The sequence below is a fragment of the Lycorma delicatula genome, chromosome 5 (genome assembly GCF_047948215.1).
Source record: "Lycorma delicatula isolate Av1 chromosome 5, ASM4794821v1, whole genome shotgun sequence".
Lineage (NCBI taxonomy): Eukaryota > Metazoa > Arthropoda > Insecta > Hemiptera > Fulgoridae > Lycorma > Lycorma delicatula.
Window position 1 is genome coordinate 171,673,464 of NC_134459.1, and position 21,646 is coordinate 171,695,109.

The 21,646-nt window shown below is 30.9% G+C and overlaps 1 protein-coding gene across 2 annotated transcripts in view; it reads left to right on the forward strand.

Moving 5' to 3' along the window:
• LOC142325596 (CDAN1-interacting nuclease 1) overlaps window positions 1–21,646 on the forward strand; it is a 42,034-nt gene that overhangs the window by 19,093 nt on the left and 1,295 nt on the right. For both annotated transcript variants that reach the window (XM_075367537.1, XM_075367536.1), the window contains exons 4-7: window positions 3,052–3,137; window positions 4,968–5,017; window positions 10,002–10,241; window positions 13,778–13,920. In XM_075367537.1, coding sequence (XP_075223652.1) covers window positions 3,052–3,137; window positions 4,968–5,017; window positions 10,002–10,241; window positions 13,778–13,920 — 519 coding nt within the window. The remainder of the gene's footprint in view (window positions 1–3,051; window positions 3,138–4,967; window positions 5,018–10,001; window positions 10,242–13,777; window positions 13,921–21,646) is intronic.

Genomic DNA, 21,646 nt, shown 5'->3' on the forward strand with positions numbered 1-21,646 from the left:
TATTTAGTTTTTACATCAAAATTGTGTGGCATAATCATATGCTGACACTCATTTCCTCAGCAATTTTTCAGACAATTAAGTGGTGATCTTCATGAACTGTAGGACAAACTATATCAATGCTATAATAATTATTTGTTGGTATGGTAGGTTGTCCAGGTCTTGGGATCTTCATTGTTCACTGTTTTGTTCTTTAAAAGTATTGAACTGTTCATAGATTGCAATGTGTTCATATAGACTTCCTCAGAAGCTTGCTGAATTTTAAATGTCTGTGTGAAGTTTTTATACAGTTTGAAGGAAAGTTTTAATACAAGTGCATCTTTTCTTCAAGATTGTTTATTTTCAGTGTTAAAAATCTGAAAGAGGGTTAGTATAAAAGTTCAAAGTTTTCCTCCCCTAGTTACTGCACAGCAGGTGTGGGGGGGATTCCCCATTACGCCGTGGAAGCAGCTTGGTTGTTGAAAAAGCCTGGCTAATACAGTAACCTTGACTGACATGAACAAATGCATTTGCAGTATAAGTAGCTGTCACTGATGAGTGAACTTGTTTTAAAATTCCATTTATTTATTTGTTTATTTTTAATTTATTTTAAATAGTGAATGTTTTTATTTTGTTTGGGATAAGTTATAAGTTTATATTAATTTTTATAATTTACATTATTTACCGTTAACATTATTATACTTATAATTCATTATTTACAATTGTAAGAATTTATAAATTGTAACAATTTTAATGGCTCAATTCCATTTTTATCATCTGCATCTTTAGCATTGTCGCTGCTCTCTTTGTACACCTTTACATCGTCGTCGTCGTAGTTGTCACTGTCATCACCTATTGATATTACTATTTTCTCTGTCTGCCTTTCCATTACTCTGTCAGCCTCAAAGTAATTGTTTTTGAATTGCAGTGAGTGATCACAGCATTTCTTCAAATATACTGCCGACAGCTCATTAAATTTCTGTCAAACCATTTCTTTGATAACATCGATTTTATTACAGATATTAATGGTAGCTATATCATTCTTTACTTTGCTCAAATTAATTTGATTAGGTTTAACTCTGGATGATAGGGTGGAAATTTCAACACACTGTGTCTGTGTTTTCTAAGTATATTATCCAAAGTAAACTCTTTTTGTATTATGGCTTATTCAATTGTACGAGCTGATATAATTCAGAATTAAATGTAGTTCCATTACAAGGAATGTTTCTTTTTTGCAACTGGTTCAACAAAACTGCCTTTCTACTATTAGAATTTGGATTTGGGTACAACATTTTGTTATGGTAAGAGAATTATCAATTACTAAGACTGAATGTTGTGGAAGATTTGGTATGAATTGATTTTTCACTCATTTTTCATAATTTTCAGTGTTGATTTTGTCTTTATGATCCCTTGACTTAGCACTCTATTTAAAAATTAAAAGTACATTAGGAATACCAGTAGTCTCATTGCCTGTGTGAACTATTATTAGTCTCATTGCTTTATTAATGGTTTTTTTTTTTTTAATAGCCGTTGCAGGAGCAGTCCAGGCTTTGCTTTGCACATGTGTGGAATGAACATACAATTCCTCAGAAATAACAATTGGCCTTCCTTCCTGTCTGTACTCATGTTTCTTTTTAAATAGATTGTAAATTTAAAGCGTATATCATGATTTTCTATTAAAATTTATCTGTTGCTGTCTGTCCTTTTCCAGTTGAAATCCATATTCAACAAAATTTTTCTCAATGTTTCACCACTAAAATTGAAGCCGAAAAATTGAATTAATTCCGGGTGTTCTTTTTTTAAAATATTCAGAATTTTTTTTAATGAATTGTAATTTTTATGAAAATTATGAATTACGTTGTGTAATGCACTGTTTTGGAAATCATCTATGTTCAGTTTTTTGCACTTGTGTGCAAGTTTTATTGGGTATATTACAAGTTTTGTTTTCTCTTAATTTTTTTGATTATGTCAAAACCTTTATTAATGAGTCAGCTGGTATTTCGCACTGATTGGCGACAAATCTGAACATGACTTATTTGGATTTTCTAATGAAATGTTTGGAATAGATTCATTATTAAGCGCTTACTCTGATTTCTTAAAGCTATACTTGGCTCTAGTTGGTGATCAGATCTTGGTTGAGGCATAACTAAAATACTGAAAAATACTGCATTAAAAAATACTATTTAAAAACATAATATTAAAAAAAACGTTGAAAACGTAGTATTGAAAAATACTGTTAAAATGTATTGAAAAATATTTTTTAATGTAAGAAATAAGATACTGTTTAATTTATATCAAGAGTTGCTTCCTCAACCTATATGTATTAAACATTAACCGCAGTCAGCTGTACTACAACGTGATTGTCTCCCCACTACACAGTGTTCTCCCGCTACTCTGGTCTTCTCACACCAGATGAATGAGTATGCATCCAGTTACTATGCGAGGTTAACTTTATTTTATTTTATATGTATTTACTACAAAGTGTGAAAACTAACAGTAGTAGCATTATCTACCAAACAGTGTTGTGTTTCCAAAAGCATCCGCTAGGAGCGCCAGCACCACTCTTGGAAAACATTATTCATTGGTTGACATGATATTACAAAAGTTTGGTATTTTTTTTTTTAAAACATTATATATTGATTATTTGCATTTTTTTTTTTTTAACTGAATGTAATGTATGAAGTAGCTTTTAAAACATTTGAGGAATTTGCACGTTTCATAGTTTCAGATTGTTACAATAAGGATGGCATCACATTCTTGTTTCTTCAAAAATTGCAACAGCTGTGTGTTGATAAAACCTGTATTATATCCTTTTTTTTCAAAATTTCTGTCTTCAAATAGTTCAGGTTATACAGTGTCAAATTTGTACACTGTACAGATTTTGTACGTTGGTTAAAAAATGAACGTGAAATTAATGTTGTTTGAAAAAATTGAGAATTTTTAATGTACCTGTTTTTTTTAAAAAAATAATGTTATGGATACTTTAATAAGCCTATCCTGCATTAAATGTTTTGTGTAATTTTATATCTGTGTTAAAATTTTATGTAATCTTGTTTTTGTTTACTTCTTCTTTAGAAATTCCAAACAAAACGTTTATTTCACAGATGTTAAAAGATACTACACTAATAAAAGACAGAGATCTTGCCATTGAAATTTATCTGGTAAGTGTGTACGAGTGTTTTTTTAAGGTCCTTTTAATCTAATGATTTGTAATTCTGTGAAACAATTTTTTGTTTATTTGCAAAGCAAAACTATTTAAAAAGAACAGAAATTATAGAATTCAATTTTCGAAGTTTTATGTGTAAAATTTTATTACTTTTTCTAATATTTCATGTAATTTAATTTTATACAACAGTTTGCATTAGATTGACAGCAATTTTTTAAAAATTCATCTTGATAATTTTCCTTAAAATTTTGTTTTACAAAAAAAATTTGTTTAATCACATTTTAATTGGAAATTGGATATTTATTGATATAATTTATCTTATGTTATTACAAGGATATGCATTTTTAAAATCAGTTTATTTAAGCATTTGTTTTCATTATTCTGCTGAGGAAAGAAATATTTTAGAAACTTAGGATATTATTTTAAGGTGATGGAAGGTAAAGGATCTAGTTCTTCAAAATGGTCTAATGTAGTGTAAAAGTTTCATCGTCTTAAAAGAAAATTTTTTGATACGTGTATACTTTAAATTAAAGGCAATTTTTCAGTCAGTAACTTCTTTGCTATGAATCTCCTAAAATTATGGTTATTGTTAGTACAATACCATATATGTTCAGCTGCTGGGGTATTGTGCCGTTATTTTTTTCTTAAATGATATTTTCTGTAAGAATATGCCTGTTGTGTAATTACTATTTTAAAGAAGAATTTGAGAAATCTTAGAACCATACTGTTTTGATTTTCACATTTTCTTGTATTTATTTCATTTAATGTCATCTGTTTATGCATAGATTTACCATTTTCTTGTTTATTATGTGATGTAATTAGATATGATGTAAATAATAATATGTATGTGATCTGAGCAACATAAAAACAAAAATAAAAGAAAGGTTTAAGAATCTATTGGCTTGAATGGTGGGTGGATAACCCATTCTTTCTGGGTGTTTAGAAGATGACGTGCTTTACATGTGTTACTGAAACTATAAGTGGGATTATATTTTTCATTAATCATAGTGCATATGCTGATTGAGGATTTTTCTGTTAAGTAATCTTCTTTACTTGTGTGTATGTGTGTGCATGCGTTACAGTAAATCTGATTATGCATAATTAGTGGTAAATTTGATTGATCGCCTCAAATGTTAAAAAAATGTAATAAATATATAGCAATTGATTAAATGTACCGGTCAATTTACTTATTCTCCATATTACCATATTTTACATATTAAAATAACTCAACTATAAGCAGTAATTACTGAATATATTATTTAAATAATCAAAACATTACTGTCATTAATTGAGGTTAGCAAGTGAAGCAAGCATAGGTTATGTGTAGTTAGATTATGTTGATTCTGTATACTGATAAATCATACATGTATCAAGATAACCTAATCAAACATAACCTATGCTCACTTTGCTTTCTATCCTTGTTTAATTAATGTTAAATATACAAATTATGTATGTTATTCTCCATCGTTGGAGGTGATTAATTAAATTCACCAGTAAATGCACCAAATTAATCAAATTTGGTGCATGTGTATATGGTATATGGTGTATGTGGTCCTGTGTATTATCATAACACACATACACACATACACATACATATATATATACACACACAACACACACACACACATACATACACATATATATATATAATTACAAACCCATTGGTCAAACTAAAACTACTTGGATATGTACAAACAACTCTGGAATTTTGATTTCATAAATATATAGTGTTTAATTATTTATTTACTGTATGTGTGTACCATTATTGCTGCATGGTTATTGATAATATTATGTCTACTTTACACATTATTTTAAATTGTTTCAGAGTACTATACATGATGATCAATATGGACCTGTTTCTGACACAATTAAAAAGTATGTATTTTATAATTATATTTGTTTTCATTATTTAATTTTGAGCATACTTTATTAAATCTTTGTTGTTCTTTTGTACTGATGCTTTAATTAAGATAGTGGGTAAATAGTTATGTGGTGGGAAAATTATCATTCCAAATTTCTAGTGACATGTCTATTTAAAATCTACATTTTTATTTATAAATATCTCTGTACTTAAATCTCTCTCTGTACTCTCAATTCTGTTGCTGTAACATCCACTTCTTTCATTAAATCCTCAAGGATCAACTACTTTTTCTTGAATTTACATAGGAGAGGGCAAAAATCTTGTTTAATCTGCTAGTTAGCATCAACATTTGGTTCATAAGCTCTTATTAAAACAGCTCATGTCCATAAAAGATTAAACTCCATCCATATTTTCCTCTTATAAATATCTTGCCTTTTACATTTTATTTTACTAATTATAATTTAAAATTTAATTTAAGAGAGGTGTCTGTCTTATTTTACTCATTTTATCTACATCACCCCATAAGTTTATAGGGCTGTAATAATTCCAATTACTATTCATTTATACAGTTTACTGCTGGGGTTATATGTTCAGACTCTACACTGCTTTCTTTAGTTGAGGAATCTCTTTCCCTTTCTAATTATTATATTGCTGATGTAATTGTTACATCAAACAATATAATTTTCTAATTAATGGCAATGTATGTTGTGACATATTTTAGTTCCAAGAAGTTGATCGTGTGTTTCATTGACTTTCTTAAGACCTGATATAAAGTGCTTCTGTGACTGGATAATTTCTATGGTGAAAGTTTTTTTTATTATTAATAACTTATTGATAAGTAAATCAAACATAAAAATACATAACAAAGTACATGACATAATACATAATCAAAACAGTATGTATGACATAAAAACAGGGTGTAATCAACAGATATAACAATCAAAATATTACACTCAAATAGTGATAAATGTCATTAGTAAATAATAAATACAGATTACACACAAGATAGAGTTCAAAATAAATAATCATTCAGAATTTATTCTAGGTAGACAAATAGAAAACTAGATCCATTAACAAAAGAAACTGCTAGTCTTAACCCTTTTTAATCACTAGTCTTGTATTAACAAATAATCGCATAATGTTCACTTGCAGATACTTTGCTATCTACCCTAACAGTTTATGAATGAAGTCTATTGCATTATTTGTTGCACTTATACACTTATAGTTTTACTGTAATTCGCCGATAGTATTTCTGGTTTACTGGAATTACTCGTGGCGTCATCTTACTCGTACTGAATTGGATTCAAGACCCGCTGGACTGACATCTTGCACTCTCGTCTTGGAGATTCACAAGTGTGACTCTCCTCACTGGATTATTGTTGTAACGTCTCACTGGACTAGTTCCCAGAACTCTGCCTAACCCACACAACTTGCAGCCTCTTCTCACTGAACTCCTTGCAGAACTACCCTTGTGGGGATGCCATAACGCAGACTGGTTCTAATAGAACTCTCTTTTAGCTAGTCTTCGTGGCTATTTATACTGCTACTCTCTTTACCTGTCGGATTGAATCCAAGTCGAAGCATGAGAACAGTTGACCAAGGATTTTGTTCCCATGAATTCCAAACCTGGCCTCTTTTTTCCATACAACAGATGTTTATTGTATGTTAGTAAGCAGTGTAACAAAGGATGATTGTCAAACGGACCTATCCTTTACAAAAAGGGTTTTCGTTTTTGTCCCTTTCTGGATTCCTCCTATTATTATATTTGCTACTACTTTCATAATTTGTAGGAATCCGTTTCTCAGGCCCACTATTCTGGACTTGTTACAATATTTTAAATAATAAAAAGTGAATGATTTTGAAAATTTTAAGATATTTTGTTTTTAGTTTTCAAAACAAGTGAATACATGTTAGTTTTTCATGTTTTTGTTTATTATCTATTGAGGAGTTTTTATAAGCAACATTAAACATCTTTGTTAGGTCAACTGTCATTTAATGTGATTTAATGCAATTCTTTTCTCTGTTTTGCACTAATCTTCTAATCTTAACATATAAGTATGCTATATAAAAAAATCTCAAATATAAAGATTTTGTCAGTTATCTGTTTTACATATTCTTCAGTCATTGCCTCCCTCTGTTCCTTTTACTCTGTACAATGGGGATCCACAAAGGAACAAAACTTTATTTTAAAAAAAATGATCAAGACACTTCAAAAAATAGACAAAACACTTTTTTAGAAAAATACCTTTTACATTAGCATAATTATTTTCAACTTGGAAAAGTTTATGGACAAGTTTTTTATCCCATTCCTGTAGTATGATTTATCCAGATTTTCAAAATAATCAGATGTTTCACTAATAACTTCATCATTTCACATAAATCTCTTTCCAGCAAGCCACTTCTTTATATTTGGAAAAAATAATTGTCCGAATATGTTAATTCTGGTGAGTAGAAGGGGTTGTGGAAGAATTTTGTAGCAAATTCAGACAATTTTACTATTATAATCGCAGAAGAGTGAGCTGGTCCATTGTTTTGATTTTTTTTTCATAACATGATCATATTTTTGTTATTTCCTTGCTTAGACAATCCATAAAGATGTGTAACTTTGTCTAGTTATGGTTTTACCATTCTCCAGAAATTCTCTCAAAAACTACTAGATTATGTTGAAAAAGCCCCAAACCGTGCTTATAAATATTTACTTGTTTATGCTTTTGATTAATTGTGAACAAACATGGTACCCATCTTGCTAACAGTTTTTGGATGTGTAAAATATGATGCATTAGTTCATTTGAGAGTTGCCCATTATCTTGTCAACCTCACACTTTCAATCTTCTGTCTTCTGTTCTCTATCACTATATCATTGAGATGATATTGCTTAATATCAGATGACAATTTCCTTATTCCATTATAGCAATTTCAGCTTTATTGCAGTAAAGTTATTAGTTATTTATCCTTAGTCCCACTACATGCATAAAGGAGGAAGGAAAAGTCTAAAGACAAATTTTCAGATAAAGAGCGGTAGTCAGGTTTTAATAATCTAGATAAAAATTGCAAGAAAGAAAAACCAGTAATAATGGTTGACGGTTTTAATTCTTTGATTGTTAGGAGAATTATACACGGATTTTTAGTTGACTGAAAAAGCAATGTTTAATTTAAAGACGTTACAAAATAAATCTAATATGGCAAGAGAGAGAAACAAGTTTAGGGATTATATAATAAATGATTTAGGGTTTAAATGGACAGCAACCAGTGATAGAAAATAGTTGCTTGAGAGAGAAGATGAAAGAATTTTTTGAAATCCATCAAAAAATTCTATAAAGAAATAAATATAATATATTCATCTAGATATAATTTATATGGATGAAAATAACATTTTGACTTCACATTAAACCGAAAAATTGTTGGAGGACTGAAACAATGAGGGAGTGATTGTTAATTAAAATTGTTTGACATCAGTTTCTGAAGGTGAAAAATTTTCATCATTCAAGGAGATGGAAAAAATGGTTTTCCTACAATTTAACCCAACAAAATTTAATTCCTACAAAACTAACCTGGACCTAACTTGCTCAAAATCAGGTGATTACCATGAAAATATGATTAGCAGAACCTCAAAAATAAGTTTTTAATAAGTTTTATTCAAATAGAATAAAATATTTTATTTGAAAAATAGAAAAAATCCCAGCCATGGCCAGATAATTAGTAGAAATGCAGGAATGGTTAAAAAATAAAACATTAAACATTGATTTTTTTAAATAAAATATTCGTAAGGCAGAGTTACTTCAGTTGATGAAAACATCCAATCCAGTTGTAAGTTATTCTTATGACTGCATTTTATTAGAACACAATCATTCTGTTCTTAGACTATTTCCTTATCACCTGGATGTAAACCCAGTTGATCTCATTTGGGGAATAATAAAAAATTTGATGGCCAACTGAAACATGTTTGAGGTGAATAATATGATTACTTTAATTGAAACAAAGGTTGCTTCTTAAATCTGATATGCGGTCAAAATGTTGCTTGCGTGTTATTGAAAATGCTCTCTGGAGTAAAGAATGTGCTACGGTTGTCACAATTGATTGACTGATATCCTCCTGAATGTGGTGATGAAACAATAAGTAATAAAGATAATGAAGTTCAGTTGGCCAGACTATCAGTAGTAAAAATTGACTCTAAGGTCAGATAAATACATAAAAATCTTATAACATAAATACATCTATAATTAGTGGAACACAAATCGAATTTTTATTGTCTTAATTTAGATTTAAATGAAATACATATCAAATAAATTTCATTTAAATTATTATACATGTATTAAACAAAAAATTAAATAATTTTGAAATTCTTAATTCATTTAAAATTTTTAACGTGTTTCATATTGTAAAAGTTAAATTAAATTAACTATTTTTTTTTATTAATTGAATTTCATAATGCAATCAGTTTATAAATATTTGTGCTGAATTTTTGGATTATAAAGCTTTTAGTTTAAAGGTTTTGTAATGTTCAGTAATGTACAAAATCAAGGTAGGGAATATTCTCTACTCCTTGCAAGGTAAACAGCAGTGACCAAATTATGCATGGAACCAAGTTTTGGTTATTGTTGTCTGCTTCCATGGTTGTATATATATTGATAAAGTAATTGGCTGTATTAATGAAAAATTACGTTTTTGAATAATTTTGTATTGCAGTTAGTAATCATCAATTGTGTTGTTATCAGTTAGTAATAATCAGTGCCAAATTAACCTTTTGGAAAAGAATTACAATATTATTTGTTTCAGAAAAATGGTTATGAAAACTAGAAAGAAATTGTATACTTTTTATTTCATGCATTACAGCTTGATTAGAGTTTCTTTCATTGTGGTTATACTATTTTGTAAGTATGTTTTATTTCCGTGGTATTTGTGTAAATGTTTATCAGAAACCTTATTGTCTTTGATTTTTTAAACTCAAGCTGGATTTTTTCTTAAATATATTTATTTATATTTTTGTTTTGTTTACAGCTGTATTGGTAATGAATATGAGGAATTATTGAAAAAGAAATTACAAGAGCTAGGGCTTGCATTTAGAGATGAAAAGAATTTACGGGCTAGAGGTTATGATAAAACACCTGATATTAAATTAGAAACACCAATTGCAGTTAATGGATTCATTGTTAATTGGATTGAAAGCAAGGCTTTATTTGCAGACCAAAAAATACATAATATGAATTTAAGAAATCAGTTTTTAAGCTACTGGAACAGGTAACCTTTATGATGTTATTTAATATAGATACATAGTATGTCTGAAAAGTTCCTGAACTAAATTAAATAAAAATACAGATTAAAGATAAACGAATTTACTAACATCAGCCCTCTACTTGGACTCTGTACACTTGTTGCAGCACTGTTAGAGCCTCTCAAACGCTCTGGAGAAATTACTTTGTAGGATCGCCTTCAACTGCTCGGTTCAAACTCTTTGGATGGTTGGAATGTCATCGAAAAAGCGGCCTTTCATTTTCAACTTGAGTTTCAGGAACAGAGAATAATATGCTGGAGCCACGTCGGGTGACTAGGGCAGGTGGGATAAGATGATGATTTTATTTGCAGTGTAATAACGTGTTAAAACTTACCATGTGTGACTGGGTATTGTTGTGCAAGAGAGTCCAACTCCCCAGACCTGGTATTCGAGGTGGATTCGATGAATGCGACATCAGACGTTTCATTACTTTCAAATAGAATTTAGAATTTACGGTTTGATTAGTTGGGACAAATTCATAATGAATCAGGCTCTTTAAGTTGAAGAATGCAATCAACATCGTTTTCACTCTTGATTTTTAGTATCTGACTTTTATCGATCTTTGTGCTCCAGGACTCAACCAAGCAGCATATTGATGCTTCATTTGTGGATCATACATGAAACACCAGCTTTCATTCCCAGTTACAACTGTTTGCAAAAAATTCAGGTTTCTATCGGCAGTTTCAATGAAGTCTTAAGCGCAAAAAAGACACCTGTTTTTGTTCTTCGGTCAAGAAGTGTGGTACAAAATGTGAGCACACCTTTTGGCGGTTCATTTTTTCTGTTAGAATTGTAAGTACTGCATCCTCACTGATGTTTAGCTCTTCTGCTATGGCCCAAACGGTAAGATAGGTTGAACAGGAGCGCATGCACTTTCATTACATCTTTATTGTGAACAGCTGTTAACGACTTCCTGCTTTGTTCATCATCATCATCATCCAACTACTCTGTAAAGTCTTTAAACCACTTCCACCTTGTGTATGTTGTAGTATGAGATGCGGCTTCATCACCGAATGCTTGCTGTATCATAGAATAAGTTTCAACAAAAGATTTTTGAAGTTGAACACAAACTTTTATTGTGCTCCTCTGTTCCATGTCGCAAGTTCGTACAAGGTCACATGAACACAATGTACGTGACCGAATATAACTCAAGACTGGAGTGACGAAACGTGATGAAGTTTTGTTCACTCACTCGTCAGACATCGTACTACATAGTTCCTAGGTTATCCAAGAGATGGTACTACCTGTATCGACTACAGAAATTTAGTTCAGGATCTTTTCGGACTTTCTATGTATATCTATTAGATTTGTACTTTATTTTGTTTATACCAGTTTCAAATATTTCAAATGCTCAGTTGCTTTGACTTTAACAGCTGTTAGATTGGGTTGAGCTGACAAGACAGGGTAAGTTGATTGACAATTTGGAGTTAAAAACTACAAAATTAAAATTAAAAAATCATTTTGTGCTCGTAGGAAAAATAGTTTTTTAGTTTAAAATGAAAATCATGATTTTAAAATAAAATGTTTTGTAGGACTAAGAAAAAATTAATTTTGAACTTTTTCATTATGCTGTTACCACAAAAAATATTTTTATGTTTGTAGTTACTATGGATAAAACTTATTTTCCTTAACCTATAATTTCCTCTTTGGTTAATATGCTTATCCAATCCCAATTTTACTTTGCCTGAAGTGCATTTTTAAGATTTTGTAAAGTTCCATTTGCAGATTTTTTTCTTTTATTTCTCTCTGTTTCATAACTAGTTTGAGCCAGTTAGTGCTGCTCTCCAGTTTCTATTAGCGCAGGTCTGCGTGCCAGACCGTCCCGTCTGGCACGGTCATGTAATTTCGTCGTCTAATATGACTTCTGTTATTTAGTATTTTTACGAATTAAATTCAGTTACCTAGAAGAACATTGTCTCATTCTTTCATCAACAATTAATACAGTCCATCCTAGCTCTAAAGACTTAACACTCTCATAATAAATCTTTTACCTTTCAATAAAGTTTAAATGTTACTTTAGAGAAAATGTGAGCTAGGTTAAAATTGGGGAGAGTGTGGATGAGATTGCATTTTTTTAAATCCTGAATTAATTATGAATTTTTATTCAGTATATTGTTTGGTAAAGGAAAAATGAATCATCTTTTTACAGTGTCTTTTTTTCCTTATTTTTTACTGGCACATTTTGTTGTTAATACAATGCATCATTGTTAAAATTAATTTTAATTTAATAGATTTAAAATTTAGTTTATGGTGGACTTTAAATTAGTGTCATTTATTGTAAATTTGTCTATTTGGTAGAAATTTATTTTGGGCAAACCCCAGAATATTGCAAAAGTTGTCAGTGTTACTATAGTAATTAAATTGTCCTGATAAGATTATTCGATCTAAGTAAATATTTACCAATATTACAATGGTAATTTACTGACTGAAGTCTTAGCATTCAACTAAAACAGCCTTGTTTTTTTAATCAGTTATGATTCAGTTTGTTAAAAAAAAGAAAGTTATTTCTTATTATACGACTGGAAATATAATTCCTTATTATGATTAAATATAATTCCTTAAATATGATTCCTTAAAATTAACTGCGGAATGAAATGGTTGCATAAGTAATTCTTCAGACATAATTCTTCAGTCATCAGGAACTGAATGCAACAATTTTCAGCCACTTATACCGCTGTGTATGCGTAACACTGATTATAATAAACTAGTTGCATTATTTGATATATCTGTAAATGTTTACTTAATTTGACTCAAAATTTAATTTAAATTCTTTTCTTACTTCAGTCAACCATCACAATTACAAAACACATGTGACGATACTACTTAGGCGGTAGAGTTCAAATGACTGTCATCAGTAGTCTGTTCGATTGCATTAAGTAATATTTTTCTTTAAGGATACTGCTGCATAGTGCTACATCTAGCAGTAGCATTGTTTCATCAGTGATGAACATTTTTATTTTTATTGGAACTTAAACACTCTTATGTTTTAATTTGCTAATGAAGTTATATAATGTTTGTAGTCTGGGTAGCTCCAAGTTCTTTTGTGATGTTAAGGCAAAATACATTTTCTGAGTTTTTGATCGCATACAATATGTTACTTAATGGAATTCTCATAAATTTATTTTTCAGTAACTGTCATCAAATTCTGTTATTAAAAAAATTAATTAAAGGGGTTTTATTCTAATGTTGCCATGCAGTACAATTTTATTTTATTTGATTCTATTTCTATTTGACCTTAGCAAAAAAATTTTTATTTTCTGTTCTTGGATTTCCATTTCAGAAAATTGATCAGTAGAATCATAGCAGTCATTGCTAAAGACATTTCCTGCCCTATTGAATTTCTTAAATAATCTTTGACTTGTTTTAAAACAGAAAGATCTTTTTCCTGTGTCTTACTTACAGGTGTAGTTACGTTAATTCCTAACAAAGAACTTGTAAGTTCTTGAATTTGATTATGTTTATATTTCAATGTGTTAGTATATTTAGTTTTGTTATTTTTAAGGTTTGGTCCGGGACTTGTTATTTATTGGTTTGGATGCATCGATACTGTGCTCAACCAGGTTGACAAGAGATTTATTGTTCGTGAGAGTTTTCCAGAAAATATAACATTCCTGAATCCATCTCTTATTAAAGCACCTACACTCAGTTAGTTGGTTTAGTATAGAGTTTTATTTATTTTCTTACATTTTTTATAAAAGTTCTTATGTTTAATATATATATTAATGAATTTACAGTTGAGCATTCTAGAAGTATAATAAAAAAATTATTACCAATAATAAAAATCACACTTGAGCGCTTTCGTATTGCTAAAATTAAAATAGAAAGAAGTTTGTTTCATCTTCTAGGTTGGTTAATTAAAATTTAATTAAGTCAATTAATTAAAATTTAATTAACTGATCTAGAAGATGAAGAAACTTCTTTTTTATTTTAATTTTAGCACTACAAAAGCGCTCATACATTAGAAGAAACAAAGAAACAGTAAGTGTATTTTTTATTATTGATAATAATATATATTTATATATAAAATAATCAAGTATAATATCCAAACCATCAAATACAGTCAAAAAATGTTAAGAACACAGCATTTATGTAAATACAACCTTACTATTTTAACTGCTGAAGATGGATGACAAAGTAATTTAACTTTGAAAGCATTCCAGTTAGGTAAGTGTTCTTAGCATATTTTTTTTCACTGTATTTGGTGGTTTTGATATATTTATTTTATATTACTCAATACAGTGGATATAGTATGTTTGAGAAAATAAATAAATGTGTGTGTGTGTGTATGAGCACGCACATGCAAGATATAGATTTTAAATTTGTGACATGTTAGTAGCTTAACTGATTGTTCTCTCTACTTGGTTACTAGTTAATAATTATATTAACTAAATAGATGTTTAAACAAAGTGTTGACCCTCTTGCTGCACTAGTCCTTTTCCTGTGTATTTCCAGTTGAAAGGCCAAGGGAAAGAACAATCAAGAGTTCTTTGAAAGGGATTTTTTACAAACTGAAAATAAAAATTTCATGTCAACATATGGAAATCTTATATATATTACATTTTTGAAACCCCGTGTATGTTGTTTGCTTATGCAACAGCTACAATGTTTCTGCCATTAGGTATTGTAAATAACCAACCCAAAACATGGTTTTTTAATCAATTTTACACATTGATGTTGTGACTGATCATTTTCACCCTCATTTTTGATTGAACATAGTTACCTGTATTAATGAATAAGCAGCTTACCTGTAATATCATATCTTCATTATTGAAATAAATATATATATATTATTTGTAAATAAAAAGCAGCAAACTTCAAACAAAATTTTCTTTAATTTGAAACTTCATTACTCACTACATTACAGTAATTAAGCAAATCACTTTATATTTTTAGTAAATCATATCTTTGTTACTTTTATTATTATTATTTGTGGTCTTTTTATTATTGTTGTTACTATTACTACTATTAACATAATTACATAGTGTCTTTTTACAATAATTTATTCACAATCAGGTTCGTAATCAGCATAACATCATCATCATCTTCATTCTTTTCTGTTTCTTCCATTCCTATCTGTTTCTTCAACAGATCATTGTAAAAATTCTTGGCTTCATCAGTAGTGAGAAATTATTTCAGCAACTGAAAATCTGTATATTTAGCTACGTTAAAAGGAACCGTTGTTGGATATAGGTTTTGTAGACTTTGTTGTCAATGTGCTGCTGCAGTTGTTTTTGTTTCTTCATAAGGTGAAATTTAATTGCACTATTATTATAACATCCATTAAAATAATTTCTGTAGTAGAGTAGTTGTGGTTGTTCTTTAATAATTTTTAACACCCTGATGAGTGTCTCACCGGAACTGGATTTTGTTTCTTATAAAATGGTTTAAGATAATCTGTCCAATTATAAAACATGTCACAGTGACAGTCAATTACTGTAAATAGTGATGGCTTAACTCTACTATTCCGTATAACTTCTCGCCAGTTTTCAGGCATTTCTACATATGATTTTTAATTAATTAAAGCCATGCCTCTATCACAATCTAAATAAGAGTGGCCTTTTATTAGAAATATTACTTTGTAGTCTAACCTTTTTTATTTTTGCACCAAGTAATGAAGGAACCTAATAACATTGTAATTCTTATTCTGGTCAACTTATGAATCACAAAAAATTACTATTTCTTTAAGCTCCATGGACAGAATGTTTGTCACCAAATGATATAATATTGAACAAATATCATCACAAACTTTATGAGCAACATTTTAATCGTATATATAAAGTACAGCAACATTGATGGATAAAGTGTGTAATAATAGACATCATTGGTTGTTATGTTTGGTTTTGGTAAAATCTTTTAATAATCAACAGTCACTGCTTCAGTAACTTTGGATTTTTGTGTTATTTTTAAATTTTTTAAGTACATCTTTTTTGCTATTTCTATCTGATGTACCTGTTTACTCACTGTTGTCCTAGCATCATCCAGGGCTTTATTTATTTTATCATTTAGTACAGATTATTTTGCTGCAAAACAAATCACAGGTGCTACAGATATATTTTCTTGGATACGCAAAAGGTGTATTAAATTTTTTAAATATTGCAAAATATTTCATACTGTACTTTATTTTCTGGATTTTTCTTGACGTACACCTTATGAATTTTTACAATCTTTAATTTATCCGGAAAATAAATTTTATCACTGTCTTTTTAAATTACGGTGAAATTTTTGACCTCTCAATGATTTGACAAACCAAATATTTGGTACCATCAGACAATTTGTGAAAATGACTTTAATGTTAGTCTTGGCTATCAATAGAAGCAGATCCTATTAAAGCCCCAGGTTTTCTGATGATTGGAACTCTATGTGGTATGATACCATGTCGAGAAATAAAAGTCTTATAGCATATAGTATACACATCTTCATAAACTGAATCTTTTTTATGTAACTTGAACTCAGTATTTGTAAGAGAACTTGTTAATATTGCTTTCTTCAGGACACTTCCTATTGCAATGACATGCTACAGGATATGCTGTTACAAGAGGAGTGTTCAGCACTAATAGCGGACTGTAACACTATTTTGTTTTTTAATTTGACTTTAATAGGCTAGTTCCTACCGGATGCTGGGGTATGAAATGGTAAGACACCTTGCTTAACAAATTGAGTGACATTTAATGACTAAAAAAATGATTTACTGAACACAATGAATTTGATTGTAATTATTGAAAATGGACTATACACTTGCATACACACAGCTCTTGAATTCAACACTTCCCTTGTCCACAACGCTCACTAACTCCCTTCCAATCTACACCGACCAGCCCAATCTCCCCACTCCAGCACTCTCTCTCCCACTCCACACTAACGGAACACGCAATCACACTAACATACATATCCAACGCATACATCCCAACAAGGAGCTAAGTATTTATTTTGCTCATTGTAAGATCCTAGGATAAAAATCTTTAATAATATATTTTCTCTCACCTGCTTTTATATTTTAAAAATACACACATTCATGTATTCACAGTATGGTCCGAGCTTACGAGTAATTGCTCATAACAATACAATACGAGCAACTACTCGTATTTTTTTTATCTCATCAGTCATATGCCCATAACATTTCCTTTTTTTAAAGTTTTTGTCAAATTATAACCTCTGTCTTCATATTCACTTTCACAGCCACTACTTACTTTGTCAAAGAAGAAACACTAATGTAACATAACAAACAGAATAATGTGGGCTAACTCTAACTGCAGAAAATAATTGCTCCTATTCTCATTTCAAACCAAAAATTCTTGCAACTAAAATTCTTCTTTCTTTCTTAATATGAGCTTCTAGATCACTATCTGACGGCTTGATGTCTCCTATAAACTTTCTCTGGCGACTTACAATATCTTCTGCTGTCAAAATCTGTTCAAACTCTGTTTGAGTTGCAGTTATGTAAAGTTTTCAGCCTATCTTTTGTGAAGTTTTTTGATTTACAATAAAGGAGGATGTGTTCAATGGTTTCATCTTCTTTACAAGCCAAACAACAAGGAGACTTCACTAAGTGAAACCTATTCAGATAAGTCTGGGTGATAATGTAACTAGTTTTCATGCAAGCAGCAAATGTTGCAGTTGAATGTGCAAAATTTCAGTACAGTGATGCTTCAGATAGCTTTTTCTGAATCTTAAAAAAGGAATCAGATGCACCGACTCTCCACCGCACTATCCAGGTATCCACAATTCCTTCAACTTCCACATTTCCTTCTAACTTCCCATAGACACTCACCAAGAGATGTTTGTTTGTCTTTGGGGTCCAGGTTGAAGTTTTGCTGCATTGGTTAGCCAATCGATCAGTTCTTACATTGCCGGGAACACCACAGTGACTAGGTATCCACTGGAAAGTGATAGTTTTTCCAGATAATCTCCTTAATATTTTATAAATTTCCTCTGTGCGGAAATGGAATCTTGTTGGCCTCTGTTTTTGTATTATTTGTAGGGCTGATCTAGAGTCATTAAAATATAGATATCAGTCACAGAGATGGTGTGAATGTAAACAAGCGCACCATTAAATGCAAGCAGTTCTGCTTCGGTACTACAGGTAGATCTTGATAGTAGCACAAATTCTGTTCAGCTGTTTGGTCATAGAATGCAGCTCCAGCATTCTCCTTATTACCTTTGACTGATCCATCTGTGAAAATCCAGTGGAATCCATATCACGTGCTGATATTCTCCAAGATTGTTTGCAAGAGGAACTCTGGAATTTCTTCATCTTTTTTTACTATTCCAGGGATGGTTAGTTCAACATTAATATTTTTAGTCAACCATGGAGGAGTGAAGCTTACCATAGGAAAGACCTCTGGTGCACTTTGTGTAGATAGGAGTTCCATGTTTGATATGATACTATTGAAGGAGTTGCAAACCAAATTGTTTTTTTTCTTGATGATGGAGTGGATGGTTTTTGAGGGAGAGCCTGGACTTTGATGTGTTTTGTCATGAACATCCTCCCAATGTACAATTTTAATGGTTCAATTGTCAGTTCAATCTCCATCCACTGTTTGCTGGTTGTTCTAGGACATCCCAAACATATCCTCATAGAGCTGTTCTGAATTGCTTCTAACTTCTTGAGATGACATGCAGCAGCGACCCCCAAACCTCAGATCCATATATCATTTTTGATCTAATGTAGGTCAGATAAAACTATCTAAGAGTAACAGTATCTGCACCCCAAACCGTACTCGCTACCGCTTTCATAGCATTCATTCTTTCTATGCATTGGCTTTGTATATAAACGATATGTGGACCCCACAGCAATTTAGAATCTAAAACGATACAGAGGATCTTTGGATTTAGATTGTAACGCAGGATGTAACCGTTAATGCATATCATTAGTTTAAAATTCTTGATGGAGCATCTTGTAGTAAAAACTGTAGACTCTGTTTTCTCTTCAGATAGCTTTAAATCCCACTTTGTTGTTCACTTGAGCACAAAGTTTATGGCTTGCTGCACTTCAAGAACAGCTTGTACTGGGTTCTCCTGTGAAGACCATATTGTTAAATCATCTGCGTATATGATGTAATCCATGTTTTTTGAAGTATTGGATGTAATGTCATTTAGCATTATATTAAATAATGTGGAACTTAGAACTGCTCCCCATGGTGTTCCATTGTTCACTGGCCTTGGTTCAGACTCAACATCCTTCACAGTAGTTTTAATTTTGCTTTTGATCAAAAAATTATAGAGAAATATCAATGTTCTACCTCTGATGCCCAGTTTCATGCATTGGAGAACAATGGACTTGCTTGCCACTCTGTCAAATACCGCTTCAAAATCGATCATTATGGCACTGTACACTGTTTTTTGTAAACTGTAAACAGCCAAGGAACTGGGCTACCAGCCCTTAAGGAGTACATGTTAGAATTCTCTGTTGTAACAGTGTTGTCTGAGCTCACTAATTTGAATATTGTGTTATCACTTTTTCCTTGCAGAGATTTGAATTTTTTTATATTGCAGTAGCTGGTGTGTTACAGTTCATTGAGTTCACAAATGTTTTCCAGGACATGCTTTTAGCCATCTTAATGGCTATCTTGCTTTTGGCAGCTGCTACATTATATTTTGTACAGTTTTCTGACATATAGCCGCTCTTCCAAATTTTCCTGGCTTTCTTCCTATTTCTGACCATTTTTGAAATATCTTGTGTCCACCAGATGTTAAGTTTATTCCCAATATTGAGTTTCACTGTCAACATTCTCATATTTGCTATGTTAATGTATTGTATTGTATTGCACAAAGTATTGCACATGTCTGCATTAGTCAAAGCAGTTTCCCCTTTGAAGAATTTTCTATCAGCTTCTTTTATTCTGTATCTATTCTGTAGATTTTGTTTTTTATTTGGGTTGTTTAAAGTAGATAATCCAAGCTTGCAATACGCAGGGAATTGATCACTTGACAAATCATCTCCCACGGACCGACTCTGTAAGTAGTCCAGAAGAGCTGGTGAAATGAGTAAAAGATCCAATATGCTTGTAGTTCCAGAAGAAGAGGATTGGTAAATAGGCTCCCATGAGAGTTTATCCATTAAACTGTTTATCCATTGTGGTTTTCCAAACCTTTATTCCACTAGCTGTGTCTGCTATTAAAGTCTCCAACTATCATAAATAGTGACATCGATTGATAGATGTTGTAAATTTTCCTTCATGCCAGTTATGGTATTGTCTATGAGTAGTTTTGTGTATAAAGGTATTGGCAACTCTTTTCTTTTTTCTCCTCGATATATATTGATAATCATCATAGGGCCTGATTTTGGGTATTCTCTCTGAGTATATTGACTGGGAGGCCTCCTGTATGCAAAATATTTTACTGTTACACCTCACAAATTCACGCCTCAGTTCCACCATTTTATTCATCAGACTTCTTGCATTCCAGTGCATAAGAAATAGCGACATGTCACCTCCATTATTCTGTTTGAGTGACCAGTTTTTTGTTTCTTCTGTCCTGATAATTTATGCCTGAGAAACATGGTTTTTATCTGTTCTTTTTTTGTGTTTGCTATCCCTTTGAGGTCATTAAGTAAATTTTTAGCTTTAAATCATGAATTGCATCAAACTTCAATTCTTGTCAGTATACCTTTTCCTCATGATTATATTTTTATTTATATTATAAAATTTTTCTAACGGTTTGTATGCTATCGTCTTTAGTATTCCAAATATTTAATTTTAGTCTTTCTGGATATGAGAATTTCTTTTGTGAAACTTAAGTTCTTAGTATTTGATATTGTTTCTAAAAGCGACAGATTTTTGGACATTTTAAGAGGAGTTTCTTAAGAAAGCAACTGTGATGTTCAGTTCACTGCAATGATATGCAGCTATCCAGGGGCAGGATGTGGACCGATCAGCTTCACCCCCTTGCAATTAAAATTATTTTGGCAGAGTATTATTTTCCAAAACAGAATCACAAAAACAACGTTGAATATAACATACTTTATATCTCTGACTGCAAGACGACTCTGATTCCAAGTCAACCCCCTATTTTTCAATAAGGGATTACAGAAAAACTTTTAAAGCACTCATTAGGTATATTTTCAAAACTTACAGATGGTTACCTTATTACAGGTAACTGAAAGAGACAACAAAAGTACCGATACACAAAAAATTAAATCAGATACAGACCTCCCTTAATATACAGATTGCATTTAGTCCTTCTCACTGGAATGGTCCACAATGGTCCATTTACAAAAGCCAAAAATGAGTTTGACAATAACAATTTTTACCAGGTATATTTATTGACTGTTTAAATCCTTTGTGAAACTTTACTCCACTATTTACTAGAAGGTTTACACTTACATTAATGATTATAGTGGGCGGTGTATATCTGTGCACATGGCGTGTGAGAG